Source organism: Sciurus vulgaris (assembly GCF_902686455.1).
Source record: "Sciurus vulgaris genome assembly, chromosome: 18".
NCBI lineage: Eukaryota > Metazoa > Chordata > Mammalia > Rodentia > Sciuridae > Sciurus > Sciurus vulgaris.
In genome coordinates, this window is record NC_136479.1 from 39874485 (window position 1) to 39894048 (window position 19564).

Here is a 19564-nt window from a genome sequence, read left to right on the forward strand (position 1 = left end):
AACATGATCTACACACAGAAAATCCTGAAGATTCCACAGAAAGACAATCAGTAAAGTAGCAGAAATAAAAAAAAAAAAATACAAAAATCAATACCTCTTCCATATACCAAAATGAAGCAGACTGAAATTGAGTAGGGAATCAGAAAAGTACTCCCAGCCACAATACCAACCAACATCAATAAAACACCTTGGAATAACCTCGCCAGGGATGTGGAAGACACGCAGTAAGCATCCGGAAACACACCAAAGAACCTCGAGACACGGGAGGAAAGGCCAGGGGCTGGGGAAACCAACGCTGTCGCAGAAAGAGACCTGCAGATTCAACGCAGTTCTCATCAAAATACCAATGATGTTTCACAGAAAGGACGATCCTAAGATTCACACGGAAGCACAAAAGAACCTAGATATCCAAACCAAACCTGAGCCAGAAAAGCAATACTGGAGGCATGACAAAATCTGACTTCAAAGTCAAACTGAAAGGCTTCTTCTCAGCAAAGGGAACAATCAACGATGTGAAGAGAGCCCACAGAGTGGGAGAAGATCTTTATGCACCTCAGAGAGAGCACTAATCTCCAGAATTTATAAAGAACTGAAAAAACTTAATACCAAAAAAATAAATAAATAAATAACCCAATCAATAAATAGGCAAAGAAACTGAGCAGACACTTCACAGAAGAAGAAATACAATCAATCAACAAACATATGAAAAAATGTTCAGTATCTCTAGCAATTAGAGAAATGCAGATTAAAACTAAGGGGACTTGGGATGTAGCTCAGTTGGAAGAGTGCTTGCCTCATATGCACAAGTCTCTGGGTTCAATCCCCAGCAACACACACACACACACACACACACACACACACACACACACTCGGTGTAACTGGAGCTAGGGCTGTGGCTCAGTCGCAGAGCACTCACCTAACACGTGTGAGGTGCTGGGTTCAATCCTCAGCACATCTAAATAAATAAAATAAAGGTATTATGTCCATCTACAACTAAAAAAAAATATTAAAAAAAACTAAGATTTCATCTCACCCGAGTCGGAATGGCAATTATCAAGAATACAAGCAATAATAAGTGTTGGCAAGGATGTGGGGTAAGGCACACTCAAATTGCTGGTGGGAGTGCAAATTGGTGCAACCATTTATGGAATGTGGTGTGGAGATTCCTCAGAAAACTTGGAATGGAACCACCATTTGACCCAGTCATCCCATTCCTTGGTTTATACTCAAAGGACTTAAAATCAGCCTAGTACAGTGATGCAGCCACGTCAATGTTCATAGCAGCTCAATTCACAATAGTTAAACTATGGAACCAACCTAGGTGCCCTTCAACAGATGAAAGGATAAAGAAACTGTGGTATATATATAGAATGGACTATTACTCAGCCTTAAAGAAGAGTGAAATTATAGCACTTGCTGGTAAATGGATGGAGCTGGCATGCTAAGTGAAATAAGCCAAACCCAAAAGACCAAAGACTGAATGTTTTCTCTGATACACGGATGCTAATTCACAATGGGGGGGGGGTGGCTAGGAAAGAACAGAGGTACTTTAGGTAGGGGGGAGTGAAGGGAGGGGAGTGAAGGGACAGGAGGGGCATGGGGTAGGGAGGACACCATTGCCCTATGTACATACATGACTACACGACCCGTGTGGCTCTACATCAAGTACAACAGAAGAATGAGAAGTCATTCTCCATCATGCATGGATGTATCAAAGTGCATTCTACTGTCACATACAGCTAATTAGAACAAATTAAAAATTTTTTAAAGTACATACTATAGAGCCATAGTCACAAAAGTAGCATGGTATTTGTATGAAAGCAGAGAGACCAACGAAAAAGAATAAAGACCCAGAAACCAATCCATGCATCATCTGCCAACTGGTTCTGATGAAGGTGCCAAAAACCCAAGTGGAGACAGGGCAGCCTCCTCAGTAAGTGGTGCTGGGAGGATGAGTGTCCACATGAGGACACTGAACAGGACTCCTCCGTTTCACCAGCACAACAGTACACTCCAAGTGCATCAGAGACCTCAGGTAAGACCTGAAGCTTGGAAACACAGAAGAGACCTAGATGCAGGACAGGCGAGAGTCTCCAGACAGAACTCCAACAGCTCAGGCATAAACACAAGGATGGACGCAGGAAATCACCTGAGAGTCAAAAGCTGGTGCACGGTGAAGGAAACAAATCACAGTGGAGAGACAACCTAAGAAACAAGAGGAAACCCTGGCCGGCCGCTTATCAGAGAGAGCTCAGTATCCAGAACTCATAAAGAACTCAGAGAGTTCAACTAGAACACAAGCAAGCTCATCAACAATGCACAAGTAACCTGAGCAGACGCCCCTCGAAAGGACAGGTGGCAAACAGCACACAAGAGAGGCCCCACACCAAGCCACCAGGGCAGCGCACACAGAGCCACCTCGGAGAGGCCACCTGGGCTCGGCTGGACCGTCAGGGCAGTCACCAAGGACACAGGCAGGACAGCTGCTGGGGAGGGTGCAGGAAGAAGGATGCTCAGACACCCAGTGGAAGTGTGGGCAGTGCTGAGGAGCTCCATGCCAACCCAGCAGACAGGACGGCAGGAAGGAGGCATGGTGAGGACGGAACGCAGAAAACGCGACAGCAGGAGCCCAAGGCTGGCTCCTCGTGAAGACCCCAAGGGCCCCTCGGGCAAGATCACCAAGGATGAGCACTGGCAGCTCGGAGGCGGGTGGGCGCACCAGCCATGCTAGGAACGGTGCCGTCACAGGCAGCACTGGGATCCTAAAGCACATGCGGGTCTTGCCCAAGACTTTGGAACCTGGATAAAATGGATCACATCCTGGAAGAATGTGGGTTATAAAAACCGATTCAGGAAGAAAGCCTGCAGAAGTGTCATAACCATTAAAGAAATTTACCCGTGTACACGGGATCAGCCTTGGATGGTTCCCAAGAAGAGTAACTTTGGAAAAAGCAAGGAAAAGCTCCCCTATTCTCTGATGTGAACCAAATATTACTTTGACTCCCAAACTAGACAAAGATCATACAGAGAGGCAACAAGTATAGCTTGACCTCACTTATGAGTACAGATGCAAAAATGTCAAGCAAAATATTATGCAGCAAAGCCTGTGGCGTACAGAGAAAAAGGGGTGCAGGAAAGGTGGGCGGCAGGGAATGGACGCTGCTGAGACCAGAGTTCCCCAGGACCGAGAGCAGGCTGAGGAGAGCGCAGGCTGGCCTGGCACCCTGAGCCACCCACGGACCTGTCGGACAAGACTGCAGGCTTCTCGACCAGGAGGCAGGGCTGCCAGCAGAGTGAGGACCTGGGAAGCCTGAGCTCAGGACAGGCCAAGCGCACTCCTGAGAGGGCGGCCCTGCAGGCTGAGACCAGAGGTGGGCGACCACAGCCGCCACACCAGGGGCCGAGACAGCGAAGGTGCAGAGGCACCGAGGAGGGAGAGGAAGGAGAACAAAGGCAGTTTGAAAGTCAGACAGACGAACGGACAGGCAGGGGAGGGCCGTGGCTGACAGGTGAGTTCACTGGTGAATGCCAAGAGACATGTAAGGAAGAAACATCACCAATTCTCCACAAGCTCTCCTAGAATAGAGGCGAACACTCCACAAGACGTGTATGACTCTAATATCAAATGACATGCAGGAAACCACAGAAGAGTAGCTGTCGTGAAGAGACGCCAAGTCAGTGAGCACCAGCAATCAGAGCCAAGGCATAAGAAGAGTCACCCACCATCACGTTGTGAGACTTGTTCCAAACAGGTTAACAGGCTGACTCAACATTGAAAATCAGTGTAATCCATCTCATCAGTAGTCCGAAGGAAAAAAAATATGATCATATCAATAACTGCAGAAAAACACGATAAAATTCAAACTACTTTATGATTAAAAACTCTCAGCAAATCAGGAACAGACAGGAACTTCCTCAACCTAATAAAATGACATCTACCAAACACCCTGCAGCTAACACTGTCCCTAACGGTGAAAAGACAGTGGTTCTAGGGTGGGAAGCAAGGCCGAGCCGTCCTCCTCCCCATTCTCCCCATTCCAGTCAGTCTCACGCTGCAAGGCCTGGCTGACACACCAAGGCAAGACGAGTAAAGCTCTACCTGATGCCCCGGCCAGCAACAACTGGAACTGGGAAGTGAGGACACAGAACCACTGAGGTCCGCATCCCCAGTCTAAGAGGAGATACGGGTACATACGCAGAAACCAGCAAACTGATGACGAAGAAAACCAGGAGACCCAGTAGACAGAGGGACACCCATGCTCCAGGACCAGGGGACGCCATGTCCTCAAGACGCCAGTCCTCCCCCACTTCATTCCAAGCAATCACAACCAAACTAGAGGGTGCGATTTAATGGACATCGACAGACTGATTCTAGAGTACGGATGGAAGGCCATCAACCCAGACTAGCCAGCACAACAGTCAGAAGAAGGGACAGCAGGAGGGCTGAGGACCCACCTCAAACCTTGCTACGGCTGCAGAGCGAGGACCGGTCACAGTAGCTGCAGGGATGGCAGCAGGAGGAGAAGAGCTGCTCACCACTGCCTGCCATCAGGGGAACTGGAAACCCCCGTGGGCATCAATGCCCACCTGTTAAAATGGCCAGAACTCCACAGCTGGACGGCAGCTGGCCCTGAAGGGAGGCAGAGCGACAGCAGCTCACATCGGCTGCTGGCAGGAGTGCACAGCCACCTGGGCCCGGCTCGGCAGGCTTTGGGTTGTTTTGAAAAAGAGCTTAACATAGACTCACGATGGGATTCCACAACCACACTAAGTCATTTACTCAATTCACCTGGGAAAGGGAAGCAGCCCAGGTGTCCTTCAGCAGGGGAGTGGACACCAAGGACAGGGCTCTGTTCGGCCACCGAAGGAGGTGAGCAGGCGAACCTAGAGACAGTGTGGGACGTGCTCCGTACCTCACGCAGTCACGTGACCGTGTGGAACACACAGGTATTCATGCAGCAGCTCCTGGAACCTGCCAGCGGGGAGGCGAAAGGAAAGGCGGAAGTGTGGGGTGGCGAGGGCGCAAACCACGCCAAGACGGACGGCCGCGAACTCGTGGCTCTCGGCGTCTGGACCACTGGTGACACGGACTGAACCCTTAGGAGGTGGGGTTCTGGAAGGTGTGTAGATGGGCAGGAGACCCTGACTGTATTGTGAACGGACAAGTTGACTTCCCTGAAGGAGATGGGGAGAAGGTGCTGACCCAGGGACCTGGACGTGAGCCGAGCAGGTAAGACTGCAGGCAAAGGAGCGGCCCTGGCTGCAGTCAGTGACCCCACCACTGCTCCTGTGCTCTGAGTAGAGTGGTGCATGCAGCAAGGGACCAGCCTGGACCGCCACGTGCTTCCTGGGCATGGACTCGACAATGTGCACAGAGTCTGAACAGGCCAATACATGCAAAGGTCAGAACAGACACACGTTTCTCTGCTGCCAGCCGAGAGGCCCGGGAGACTCCAGCAGCAACGGGCACACCTTCACACAAATCCTGGTTCCTAACACCATCTCTCAACGAAAGGAACCAGAGCTCCCAAGAGAAACGGCCGACTCTGGGGCTGGGGCAGGAAACACGTCATCGGCCCCAGAATCGTGCAGTGCAGGACATAAGGAAGAGCTGGAAAATATCCCACAGATAAGGAGACCTCCACGTTGATATCAGTATGGCAAACGAGCAGAGGAGCCACCAAAGCTGAGGCCAGGACGTCGTGAGCAAGAGAAAGCAGATGAGCTGGACTCCGAAGGACGCCCTGTGGGGCAGAGGCAAGCTCTCCCTGCATGACTCCAGGCCGTGCCCTGGAGGGAGAGAAGCTGGACCCCTCCCAAGACATGGGGTGCCATGGCCTCCCCAGAGAACAGGGCAGGCGGGCGGGAAAACACGCCCGGGGAGCAGCAGCTCTTGGACCTTTCTCCTGAGCACACGAGCAGGCCTCCTGAGGAAGACAGCTTCCAACAGTGGGGCACCCCACACACCTCAGTGAGTGAGCCTCAGAACTGGCAGGCCACCGAGGTGAGCATGAGGCCCTGTCCCCAAGAGGGACCCAAAGAGACGTGACAGCCAGATGCAACGCGATCCCGAAGGAAGCCGAGAGCTGCAGGAGGACAGGAAGGGAGCCGAGGAAACCTGGACACGGGTGGCTTCAGTCACAGACAAGCAGCAACACCGGCGTGACAATTCTGACCCCACCAGGGGCAGCACGAGACCAAAGACGGGCCAGCCCAGTACCGTTCTTTTTGATTTACATATGACCCGGCTGTTGTGCACTTGCTGCTCTGGACACTGGAGTGGTGGGTCACTACACACGCTGACTGTGATGTTCTGGGCAAGTATTGGGCAGTGGGACAGCTGGGCCATGTGGTGGCTCCATGCCTAGCCTTCCCAGGTGGCTGCATGGTTCACAGTCCCGCCTACGGCATGTGAGTGTACCTTTCCCCACATCCTCACCAGCACTTAACCAGCACTGGCACCACTGATCCTTGCCATTCCGACCCAGTGAGGTGGAATCTCGGTGCAGTTCCGACCTGCATTTCCCTGAGTGCTAGATGCTGAACATTTCTTCCTATGTTTGCTGGCCATTTGTGTTTCTTTTTTTTTTTTTTTTTTGAGAAGTTTCTATTTAGCTCTTTTGCCCAGATATTGACTGGGTTGTGGTTTTGACACTGAGTTTTCTGAGTTCTTTATATATTCTGGAGGTTCTCCCATCTATAGGCTCTCTCTTTGTGCTCCTGTTTCCTTTGCTGTGCAGAAGCTTTTCCATCCGATGCCATCCCACGTAGATTCCTGGCTTTACTTCTGGGGCTAATGGGGTCTCGTTGAAGACGCTGGTGCTTACACACCTGAATGACGGACTGTTGGTCCTGTGTCATCTTCTAGCAGTTGCAAGGTTTCTGCTGATTCCCAGATTTTTGATCCACACTGATTTGACTTTCGTGCAGCGTGAGAGGTAGGGATCAAGTTTCATTCTTGTTCATATGGATTTCCAGTTCCTAGCATTATTTGTTAAAAAGGATGTCTTTCTTCCAACATATATTTCTGGCACCTCTGTCCAGCATCGGATGGCTGTAGGCATGTGCGTGTGTCTCTGTGTCTTCTACTCTGTTCCACTGGTCTTCACGTCCACCTCAATGCCAACACCATGCTATTTTTGCTACCATAGCTCTGTAGGCTAATTTGAGATCAGGTATTGTGATGCCCCTGCATTACTTTTCCTGCTCAGGACTGCTTTGGCTATTCTGGGTCTTGTAAGACTATGTTTTCTCCTGGTTCTGTGAAGAATGTCACTTCTGTTCTGATGGTGATGGCACTGATGCTGCACACTGCCTTAGGTAGGGTGACCACCAGCCTACATTCTGTACGTATGATGTGTCCAACACCCGATAAACTGCAAGAGCACTTCCCTACGATCAGGAAAGGGCAAGGAGAGCTACCACTGAAAGTGCTCGTCAGTGTAAGCACGTGAGAAAAGTAAGTAAGAGGCACGTCAACTGGAAAGGAGAAATACAACTGCCCATGTGCAGATGACAGCCTGGTCTCTGCAGAACATTCAAAGAAACCTACCAACAAGCAAACCAGAACAACACAGAAAACCAGACCAAGTGAATGCAGCAAGGTTGCAAGATACAAGACCAACGGGAGACCGAGTGTGTACACCAGTAAGGAACACGTGAAGTGAGATCCAGAGAAGGCCACTGGAAGGCTCGGGCATAGATCTAACAAAGATGTTAGGACTACATGCTAACAACTACAAAAGGCTGATCAAGGAAACCACAGTCCTAAATGGTGTCAAAGAGCAAGTGCTCATGGTGCAAGCTGAGACACAACGAGACCTCGTGGTGGGGACTCTTGGCTCAAGCCTGCAGGTGCCTGATGAGAACTGAATGCAGGATAAGGGCCGGGCAAGGCCAGGCAAGGCCAGGCAGCTTGGCCTTCCTTTGCTGGCTCCAACTGTGAGCCGGGCTCCTGCTCCGCTCTGCACATGAACATGCTGATCTTGCAAGGGCGTCCATCTGAGAGCCGGCAAGACGAGGCTGACCTGCCCCAGTTCACCTGACCTGTTCCAGGTGCACGGTACCAGAACCAGGATGAGGTTTGCAGGCAGACCACCCGTGAAGGTACTCTCCCCACTTCTCAAACACACATGCCAGGCAGGAGCGGTCATCTCAGGATGGATACCAGCCTCCTCAAGGGACAACAAGGATGGCTTCCCTGGTCTTGGCAGGACCTCACCCAGACCACGTTGGACCAAGACAGGTCAACACGTGTGCCTCTGCCCAGTGCAATCGGGGCCTGCCACCGAGCCACAGCCCAGCCCTGGTTAGCGCTCTCCTGTGGCCATCCTGTGTAATAGACAGGAAGTGGTCCTTCAGTGTGACCACAGCTCACGTACCTGTCAGAAACCCTGGGGTTTCCAGAAGGAAAGAACGATAAGCAGCTGTTTGAGGATTCTGCTGTCTCTGGTTCAAGGCGACCTTACCCAGTTTGTGAGCCAGAAGGAAAAGCCCCCGTGCCAGGCAGGAGACACGATGGCTGCCACAGAGGCTGAACTTCTTTCCTGCCCTCTCAGACACCGGGTCAAGAACAGAAGGAGGACACAATGAGCCACGACCCTGGGGAAGGGGCAGCACTGGACGACTCCTATGGACAGGAGCCAATGGGATGGGCTTCAGGGTTCCCAAGCTGCGCGAGCAGAGTACTCACTGGGAGCTGCTGGACAGTAAATTCCAAGGGAAGCAGAGGAGCTGCATGCGCGGGCACCACATCAACTACAGCTGAAATCAGTCCCGGCTTCAACCTCAGGCTGCTACGTTGCCCTCCAAGGTGCCAGGAAGGGGAACTACCAGCCCTTTCTTGCCAAGCTGCTTGTAAAGAAGCTCCCAGCCCAGGTGGACCTCCAGTGAGAAGGCGGGGAAGCTCTGCACCAGGCTGTGCGGCCTTGAGGGGTGTCTCACACCCTCTGGGGCACCCTCCTCGGCCAGCCTCCCATCTCCCGCCTTCCAGGCACAGGCTCCCGTCTTCCGCCACCTGCGTCCTTAGAGGGAATCTGAACTGGAGTCACCCCAACATGCCACCTCTGTGTCCTCACACTCCCAAGTAAGACACAAACACGAAGACAGTTCTAGACGGTGGGACACCACGGCTAACCGGGGTGCATCCCAGGCCAAGGCCAAGGCCACGCGCTCATCTGCACTCCTCACAGCCCCTCCCCACCCACGGCTCTAGGCTCTGGGTGGTCCACCTGGCTGTCTGCCCTGAAGCCGCCCCAGCCTCTCAGCTTTGACCTCCAGCTTCTGCATGGACTGCCTGCCGAGTCCTGGTCAGCATCCGCCTTCCTTGGCCACTCAAGGCCACTCCGCCTGCCCTTCCCAGCCCCACCCCAGCGCTCTGGTGCCACTGGTGGGCCAGTCCACCGGCAGCTGTCTATGCTGGACCGTCTCCATGCTCTTAGTGGCCAGAGCAGCCTCCCACCCAGGGGCACCTGCGGAGCACGAGGTGGTGCGGGTCTGCTGGCTCCCCGCTGCTCTCCAAGCGCCTCCCTGGGACACCGCTTCCCCGACTGTCACCTTGGGACCGCCAACTCCAGGTGGCCCTGCTCGTTCTCCGAAGCTCTCAGGACATGCTCTTCTGGACAGCCACGTCTGCGACCACCGGTCAGACACACACCTCAGAGCAGGAGGCCTTCGCCCTGGGACTTAGGAGTCTGGGGAGTGTGGATTCGCTCAAGTGGCTTGTGTCACTAAACGTCATTAACAGGAAGGGATCAGGAGGCCACCAGGCTCAGGTGGAGGTCAGCCCTGCTCCCTGGCTTCAGCCTCTCTCAGGCACCATTCAGGGCTCTTGGCATAGCCACAGGACAGTGCAGCCACCACCAGCAGCTCGAAGCCTCTCCTCAGCCGCCCCCAAGGCTGCTCCTCCTGCAGACGGAACCCCACACAGGTAGCCTTAGAATCTGCCATTTTTCAGCTAGAAGTTACCTTTTTAAGGTTTACCCACATCCCTTTTGGAAACAGTATTTCTTTAGTAGAGAATTTGAACATAACACTGAGCCGAGTATCACAAGAACCTCCAGCATCTGCCATCCAGCCTCGGCGCTCCCCAGACACGTGGCCAGTGGGCCACGGCCCCCTACAGGGGGCAAGGACACATCCCTAGACAGCGGCCTGGATGCAGTTCTTCCCACAGGGCGTATTCCTCTTCTAGTGGCCCATCTCAACCCATGCTGGCTTCTGCTTTTTACTTAAAAGACACTAGATGAGGCCCTGTTGACAACAAAGGCGCTAAAGGGGAAAATAGTATCAGGAACTGAAATCTCACGGATCCCTCCAGGTCTCAGAACGAAAGCGGTCTGAAGTTCCATAAACACCCGATGCTTCCTCTGACAGCCAGAACCCACCAGGGCTGTCGCTGCCCTCTCTGTTCCCATGGCCCAAGGAAAGGATGGAGGTTAAGGGTGTTCTGCTGTTGCTTTTTTCAGCAAGCACCTTTCTAAATATTACAAGCCAAAGAGCACTTTGAGATGTCTAGATGAGGCTAAAGAGAAGCAATTTCACACAGAAGAGTCAAGAACCCCAGCAGAAGCTAGGGCTTCCTCCACGTCAGTCTCAGGAAGGCAGCAGACACACCACATGAGCCCAGCAGTGGGAGAACCCGGAAAGGGGAGCACGGGCACGGGCTGGGCCCTGAGCTTACCTGTCTGTGTGCCACCAGCAGGCAGTTGGAGTGTTCATGCTCACAGGCAATCTCGTAGTCAGGAATCAGAGCCACCAACTCCCGGACGAAGCGCACCACCTCCTCGTGCCAGGGCACGTTGGCCATGGAGAGACTGCTGGCCGCACTTTCTCCACAGTAGGTGACGCCCTGCGGGTCACAGCAGGCAGTCACACACCCACCGGGCAGCCCAGCCCCCAGCCCAGCCCTCAGCCCACTTTGAAAAAGAAATGATAAGAAGGCCGCACAGGGGACAGCAGCAAACATCTCTCGTCCCTCCAGGTGGCGCCCTCTGGTGCAGCAACACTGGCTTCTGAACACATCCCAACACTGCACTGGTGGGCACGACCTGACACTCCAGAGGGGACAGGCTGGAACAGCCAGGAGCAGGCCCACGGTGGTTCAGACAGGTGGACCAGGGTCTGACACAAGCCGCACTGGGAGTCTCCGGACCCAGTACGGCCAGCGCTCACGCTGGCAGACAACTGGGCGGAGCAGCACAAGCACCCGGGAAGGAAATGCCCTCAGGGGTCAGAATGCGGGCGCCCCTGCGGGTCCCCTGCTTCCTCTGCCTGCGCACCCAGCTCTGCCTCGCTTCCCTCCCCTCCCCCCCCGCCCTGCTCCTGAGCAAGTGCTGCTTCTGCAAGGAAAGGACAAGCTCAGGAAGCGAGGGGGCACCCTGAGTCTCGAGAGGCGACCGCAGGCTGAGGACGGCCCCTATGCAGGGCTCTGCACACCACGCTGTGCAGAAGGCAGAGCCACAGGGACTTCCACGGGGACCTACTGCTGGCTGCTGGGAAGTCCGTCCTGGGACTCAAGGTCTGAGGAGAGAACATCTGTCTCGGCAGCTCAGACATTTGATATTCTGCTTAAACCAACTGGCTGTCAAAACGTTCCTAGCTCTGTATTCCTTCCCTATAATTTGACAACAAAAGAAATATCTACCTCATGAGTTTTATGTGTTTTTTTTTTCCCAGCAACATACCAAAAACATGTCGCTCCTTAATCTAAAAATGCTTCAACAGCTCCTACCAAAACCAAGCCCAGCTTCTTGGGGGGCACACAGAGTCCTCTCCCTCATCCTCAGTGCAGAGTGCACTGGCAGCCATACACGGTGTCTGCAGAGCTGGATTGTCCTAGAGTCCCTGCTGCAGAGGCCCCACCGGCCTATCTCCTGTGGGTGGATGGTGTCTGAGCGCTGAGCTCTTACAGCAGGGCTATGCCTCCTCCTCCACCTGCAGCCACCCAGGAGACCAGCCTCAGAGCTCCCACAGTGACCCGCACAACTGTGCCACCCCAGCAGGCACTGTCCTGCAGGTACGGCTGGCCTCTCGGCTGCCTGTGTGGAGAACAAGGCTGGGCTGTGCCAGGATGGCCAAGGTGCAGCTACCACAGTGCAAACGGCAGCAGCTGGAAACCGCCCACCAACGAGCGCCCAGCACAGCGCACTCCAGGAGTGGGCAGCGGTACGCAGCTCCGCCTTGCACACAGGCCGCAAGAAAAGCCGTACGTAGCTCCCCTTGCACACAGGCCGCAAGAGAAGCCGTACGCAGCTCCCCTTGCACACAGGCCGCAAGAGAAACCGTACGCAGCTCCCCTTGCACACAGGCCGCAAGAGAAACCGTACGCAGCTCCCCTTGCACACAGGCCGCAAGAGCTTCGACAGCGCAGATGCCCCAACAGGAACAGACCACCAAAGATGGCAGTTAGGATCCTCAGGCCCATAAGTGAGGCTTGTGATGGTGTGAGGCCAGAGTAAATGCTGGCCCACAGGAAGCGCTGAAGGTGTCTTCACGGGCGGCAACGAGAGAAGAGGCCTCGACAGGATAGGGCAACGGCTCCTGCGGCTTTAGCTAAAGTTGATGTGTCTGACGGAAGCGATCTCAGGGACTACGGATCCAGCTGGGGCCCTTGAATTCCCAAAGCGGCCTCCTAGACAGGAGTCCACATTCCACTGAGGTGCTGACCGTGCAGGTCTCCCTGCCCCAGGGTGCTGCATGTGCTGCCTGCACCTGGGGCAGGCCACTCTGCTCCGACCCAGGCTACTGCCACGCTCCACACCAGGCAGAGTGGCCTGCTCTCTCCCGGTTCAGACAGCAAGGCGCAAAGAGCAGGAAGAGAGATGGCTCACCACGCGGTCAGGTGAGCCAGCGCAGGCGCAAAACAAGCTGAGTGGGGAGGGTGCCCGTGTGTGGTGACCCTGCTCAGAGCACATCTACCCTTCTAACTGGCTCTGTGTTCTGAATACACACACGTGGGCTCCACGTAGCCACAGAGATTAAACTAAAGCACAGGCGAGGGATACGAACAGCACTGGCTGCCCTGCCGGGCGAATCTGCCCTGTTAACTGCACCTTGGTGCATTCACACTACCTGGAGTAGTAGTAGATTTGAACTCTGAACCCCTTTGGGGCTCAGACTGGGGAGCCTCCCTTTACCAAGAGCCTCCCAAGTGCAGGTCCGTCTTGGGGGTTCGCCTTCCCAGCCTGTCCTGCCCCTGAGGAGACTCAGTCTGCTGTCCTGCAGAACCAGTGCTGCCCACGGGCACTGGGGAGCATTGCCAGCGCATCCGCTCTCCTGCCCTCAGGGTGTCCTGCAGGCCTGAGGAACAGCTCTGTCCGCAGAGGCCACTTCTAACAGCCTTGCTTCTGATGGGACAGACACTGCCAGGTCTCTTCAGATGCTTCCTGGAGAGGCCTTATTATTCTAGAAACTTACACTTTGAAAAATCTAAACCACCAGAAAACAACAAAACAATGCCCTCTTAGACATGAAGTGGCTTCATCCTCTTCAACAGGAAAGCAGTCCTTCTCCATCCACTAACTTCATTTCATTTTTTTTTTTTGGTAGTGCTGGTGATTGAACCCAGGGCCTTATGCATGCTAGACAAGCTACTAGCTACCCCACAGCTACATCTCCAGTACTTTTTACTTTTTATTTTGAGACAGGGTCTTTGCTGCATTGCCCTGTCTTGGCCTCCAGAGTGGCTGGGATTGTGGGCATGTACCACTGCATCTGGCTCCATTTCAGACATTTGAATTATAAAAGCAATGCATGCTCATTACAGTGACTGACACACCACAGCGTGTCTCACCCCTGGGGCCAGGCACCCCACAATGCAGGACACGGTGCCCGAGGTCCGACAGGCTAGTCCTGGTCGCTCTCTCTACATGTGACGCAAAATGTTCTTACACTGAATTTTATTATTAACAACATTTAAGCTGTGGCTAGATTACAGATTTCTCTAAGCGTTTTAAATTATTAAATCTCTTAAAGTAGCTTATTTACTTTGGTGGACTTCGTCTGTTCACAAGAGTCATTTTGCAAACAGCACATGGTATTGCCTTTTCAGATTACCAGTGCTTTAATGGCTGGCACATGAAGAGAGCTCAGAACCATTGCTGAGCACGGGGTGAAACAACTGTGTGAAGACATCGCAGGATACACAGGAAAGGCCGCTTCTATGTCCTAGTAACATTAATAGTTTGCCACACTAAAAACAGTCCATTCGAGAATTACACTGTTTACCAAGTAAACATCTTCCTTCAGAAAAAACATCTGCTGAATATTTCAGATTATAAAATAACTGTATAAAAAAGTTACTTCAAGAGAAAGAGAAGGGAAAGGGGAAGAGAAGGAAGGAAGGAAGGAAGGAAGGGAGAGAGGGAGGGAGGGAGGGAGGGAGGGAGGGAGGGAGGGAGGGAGGAAAGAGAAGGAAGGAAAAAGGTGGCCGTCCAGCAAGCTGCTTCATAATAAAAGGTTTCCCTGTGACGTAATTTGAGGCAGCATTCTTAACAGCTGACCCATAAACCAAAACACCACTAATCTGATGCTAGCAAGGTCCTCTGAAACCAGGACATATACTTCCAGATGTGGTTTGTATCTTTTTCTCATTAAAGCTCTCGCCAAGAGTAATCTTTTGAAGTCAGGAGCAACTTCTAAAGGCCAGACCAGAGACGGACGGCACCCGTCAGCAGCGCCTCGGGGTTCCCAGGCCTGCCCTCCAGAGCACAGTGACAGAGCTTGCCACACCGCAGTGGGACCCGCCGCCTCTCCCACAGCACTGGGCTCCTGCTCCCAGGACGCACTCTGCCAGAGACAAGCACACACTGTGGTGCACCCGTTCTGTGGAGGCTCAGCTACCTCCCCTCCCAGTCGGGTTCCTCCAGACCCTCCACAGCTTTAGCACCATCTTGTGCGATTCCAAGTCAGTATTCCTCCCCTGTCTTACTCCACACCTCCACACCGCAGGGCCTGTGGCCTGTGGGAGTCTGTACTTGGACCTTTAAAAGGCATCCAACCTTAATACAGCCAGCAGGGAACTCAGGATGCTTCTTCCTCTTAGGAATCCATCCCAAAGAAACACTGGCAAGAACATGCAAGAGACAGGCAGATGCTTTACGTAGGCCTCCCCATGGACATACGTGGTATCACCAATGAGCTGTCCTTGGCGTCCTGGCCAGGCTTTAATGGGTGTCCAGGGATGTGCTTTAATGGGTGGCACATGAAGAGAGCTCAAAACCACTGCCGAGCACATATCCCTAAACCTGATCACCCTTCTCATGATCTAATGACCAATCCACAGGAAATACAGGGGCAGAGGGACAAGCTACCAACAAGACCTAAAATCTACGTGTGGGGAACAAGCCAGAATGAGTGCTCCTTTTCTCTAACAAGATACATAGTAGGGAGGAAAAACCTATGGAAGAGGAGCTGATAGAGTAAAAGAGATCTAAGAGATAATCGAATTACAATGTATGGCCCTTATTTGAGTCCTGACTCAAAAACAGAGCTTAAATAAGGAGAAGTAGTCTGTTAAACCTGAAACCTCTGTGTTGCAATAATTAAGACATTTTAGGTGTGGGCCTGCAACTTTGCATGGTATTTCAGGAGTACACACCTTTGGGAGATTACAGCCTGACCTAATTATGGGTAAAAGATACACTGTCAGGGACTGGTTCGAAATAATCTGGGCTAAAGACAGAGAAAAAGGGGAGGGGTAGAGTGGAAATGAAACTGGTCACAAGTTGATCACGGCTGAAGAGGAGTGACGAACAGGGAGCCCATCAGACCAGCCGTCCTCGGGGGAGTGACGGTATGTCATGGTTTGGATGTGAGGTGTCCCCCAAAAGCTCACGTGAGACAATGCAAGAACTTTTAGAGGAGAAATGACTGAATACAGCCTTAAGCTAATGGGTGAATCCCCTGATAGGGACCAACTGAGTGGTAAGTGAAGTGGTGGGTGTCTGGAGGAGGAGGAATTCGGGTGTGGCTTTGGGTCTGTATTTGTAGCTGACAAGTGGAGACTGCCTCCTGATCACCACGTGAGCTGCTTCCCTCTGCCACTCTCCCGCCATGATGTCCAGCCTCACCTCTAGCCTGGAGGAACGGAGCTGGCCTTCTATGGACTGAGACCTCTGAAACACTGAGCCCTCAAACTCTTCCTCCTGTGCGGCTGTGCTGGTCGGGTTCGTAAGTGGCAGCAGTGAAAGAGCTGACTAAAACTGACAGGCAGGGGAGCCCTTCAGACCAGCTGTCATGGGGCAGTGACGGACAAGGGGTGCCCATCAGACCAGGTGTCACGGGGAAGTGATGGACGGATGAGGGATGCCCATCAGACCAGCCACCTACCTCTGCAACGTGTCTGGAATGCTGCGAGGTAACATTTATCACCGAGTGTGCTGCAGTGCATTCACCACACTAGACCTCACCTCTCAGTGAATGTCACACTGCAGAGTGCCTCATTAAGTCACCCACCTCCCCCACAGAACAGGCTCCCTACCACCAGGTGCCTGGTCGTCCCTAGAACAAGGCCAGGTTCTCAACAATCGCTGCATGAAAACCTCCATCAGAGTTTCAAAGTCCCAGCTGCCCCTCCACCACAAGCGCCAGGTGAAGCGGTCACACCCTGGGGCAGGCTTACCTTCACTTCAATGAAGTCAGGATTCCCCAGGGACACAAGCTCGGCATAGGCCTGGAGTTCATCCACATTCCAAGACTTCACGAGTGTCAGTCTGTAGACAGTGCGCTGTTGCTAAAATGGAAGAAGAGTCAACTCTGCTTTACTCACGGTGGAAGTCAGCTGGTGACCTGAGAACAGCCTCAAGCCTTCCAACCCATAGACGACCCAGGACAGGGGAAACCCAGCATGGACTTGCATATAGGGGTCAGATGAAAATGTACAGAGACACACCCCAGTGAGGCAAGATTCTCACGTGCCTTCAGGAGGCACAGCTGTTAGCTAGCCCCCTTCCTCTCCTCACAGCGCCAGACGCTGCGTTAGGTGCCCAAGGTTCCCAGACGCTCGTGCAGTTTAGATGCAGTAAGGAATGTCAAACCAACACAAAAGCTTTATGCTGTGGAAAACTAATTCAGATAGTGATCACTCAGATTGTCAATGACAAGAATTACTTACTCCTGTCCTCCTTCCTGCTCTCTCAACTCTTAATAATCTCTTGGCTTTTCTTGTTGGAAGAAAAGGCACACTTATGAATGGTCAATATCCCCTTTGTTTACCATATATCCAAGAGAGACATGGTTTTCCAAAAAGCAATCTGACAATACCATTAAGCCTTTAAAAACCTTACATAGCCAGATGTGGTAGGGCATATCCATAATCTCAAGTACCGAGGAGGCTGAGGCAGGAGGATCACAAGTTGGAGGCCAGCCTGGACCACTCAGGGAGATTCCATCCCAAAATAAAGTAGCTCAGTGGTACAGCACTTGCCCAGCATGTCAGAGGCCCAGAATATGTGTCACTCTCTCTCTCTCTCACACACACACACACACACACGTTTACACCCTCTGACTCTGTCACTCCCTTCTAGGACTCAAAGCAAGTAAAGATGCAAAGACTTATTGCAAAATCTCAAAACACTACTGACAGCTTAAAATTTGAAGTCAGACTCTTCCCTTGAGAAGAGGCTGGACCTGGGACTTGAGGAAAAAGTGAAGGGAGGGATTGTAGCTCAGTGGTAGAGCACTTGCCTGGCATGTGTGAGGCACTGGGTTCAATTCTCAGCACCACATATAAATAATAAATAAAAATAAAGATCCACTGATAACTAAAAAAATAAAAAACAAAAACAACAACAACAACAACAACAAATGAAGTGAGCTGCAAGCAGGACACCACTCTCCTCCCTGTCCACATGGAGCCTGTGGGAGCTGCTCATGAGGGACACTCTCACACTCCACTCCTCTACTCGCTGTGCAGAGAGGACAGGCTATTCCAGAGCCCTGCGTAACCGATCCTACCAGTGCTGAGCTTAGAGTAGAGCACTGCAGAGCCGTCTCATTTGCACTTACATATGCAGAGATCTTAAGAGACATTTTAGCAAATGGAATTCAGCACTGTTAGAAATTCTCAGAAGTCAGAGAATTCATTACTGGGCTGAGGAGTAATACAATTCATCACACCAACAGTTCAACACAGAAAAACAATGCAGACACCCAAGACATTTGACAGGGTTTAAAGGCTCAGCCTGATTTTAAAACAAAACAAACAAATCAAAAACTATTAAAAAATACTGCCTTAACATATGGAAAAGTACTTTGTAGTCAATGGTTCAAGTAATTCTTAGTGGTTAAAAAAAAAAAGACACTCCCACTTAGTCAGACTAACAGAAGAATGTCTGCTCTTATTTCAGTGTCGACATGTCCCTACAAGTTATGATCCAAGCAAGACAGCCAGACAGGACTTATTGGAGAGCATGCAAAAATAAATAATTGTAAATAATGTAACTGGCGCTTCTTGGAATCCTACAACCACCAACTGAAAAATTAGAATAGAATCAAGACAGCAATTACAAAAGGAAAATCAACAGCTTTCCCAGCACAGAACAATAGGTTAAGAAATGGGGACTCTTGAACCAGAGTGAATCACAGGCTGGGAGTGTGGTATATTTTTATTTTTCTCTGTTTTCAATGCCTACCTGTGCAAAATGAAGCGTTTTAGACAGAATCAGGTGTTAATGCATTAGCACTTAGAACCAAGCCCGGCAGCAGCAATAACTCCAAATAACAGCTATTACATGCCAGCAATGATCCATTACAAAACAGGAGGCTAATAATATCCTACTTACACTTAGATATCTGTTAGAAACCTAACAATCGACTAATGAGATGCAGAAAAGGAAACAAAACAAACTCTCTGAGCCCTACCTGGGCCATGCTGGGCTGCCAAACGCAACGGACCCCAAAGGGCGCCTGCCAGTCCTTGGGGAAGCCCCTGGAGGCACAGCCAGCAGCCTCCTGCCAGCCCCCTCGAGAATGAGCTGACTGGTGCCCATTCACTCTGCACACGTGCGAGGAAGGGGACAGGGAGCTGGGCATGAAGCCCAGCACAGGCATCCAGAGCAGGCCCGTGCTCACTGAACCAGCCTGGACAACAGCTCAGGGGGCTGTCCTCCAACACCATGCCCAGACATCCCTTCTGCCTGGTCACTATCCACTCTGATACCCAAAGACATCCAATGCCCTGACTTTAACCCTGCAGTTCAGTTTTTCTGGCTGTTTAAGAGTCACACAAATAGAATCACATATTCCTTTGACAGTCTCATCACTCAGTGGTGCTTGTACGGCTGCTCCAGGGTGCTGCAGGGTGAGGTCTACTTTTGGGTTATTAGTATTCCATTGCGTGAATACACAGAAACGTCTTCAACCCTTGCCTGTTGGGAGACATCTGGACTATTTCCAAGTTTCAGCTATCACGAAGACTTATGCTCTCTCTGATCGCACCAGGGTGTAGCTTTACCTGTTCAAGGAAATCATGAAACGCGTTCCTGTGACACACATTCTTTTGTGCCTGGCCCCCTTGAGTCTGATGTTTTTGAGAGTCATCATGCTGTTTTACGTAGCTGTAAAT

The 19564-nt window shown here is 51.9% G+C and overlaps 1 protein-coding gene across 1 annotated transcript in view; it reads right to left on the reverse strand.

The window, feature by feature from the left end:
* LOC306649347 (S-adenosyl-L-methionine-dependent tRNA 4-demethylwyosine synthase TYW1-like) overlaps window positions 1-19564 on the reverse strand; it is a 71596-nt gene that overhangs the window by 10258 nt on the left and 41774 nt on the right. Inside the window, exons 2-3 of the mRNA XM_079120245.1 lie at window positions 16622-16732; window positions 10682-10849 (exon numbers count right to left, since the gene is read on the reverse strand). Coding sequence (XP_078976371.1) covers window positions 10682-10807 — 126 coding nt within the window. The 5' untranslated portion in view covers window positions 10808-10849; window positions 16622-16732. The remainder of the gene's footprint in view (window positions 1-10681; window positions 10850-16621; window positions 16733-19564) is intronic.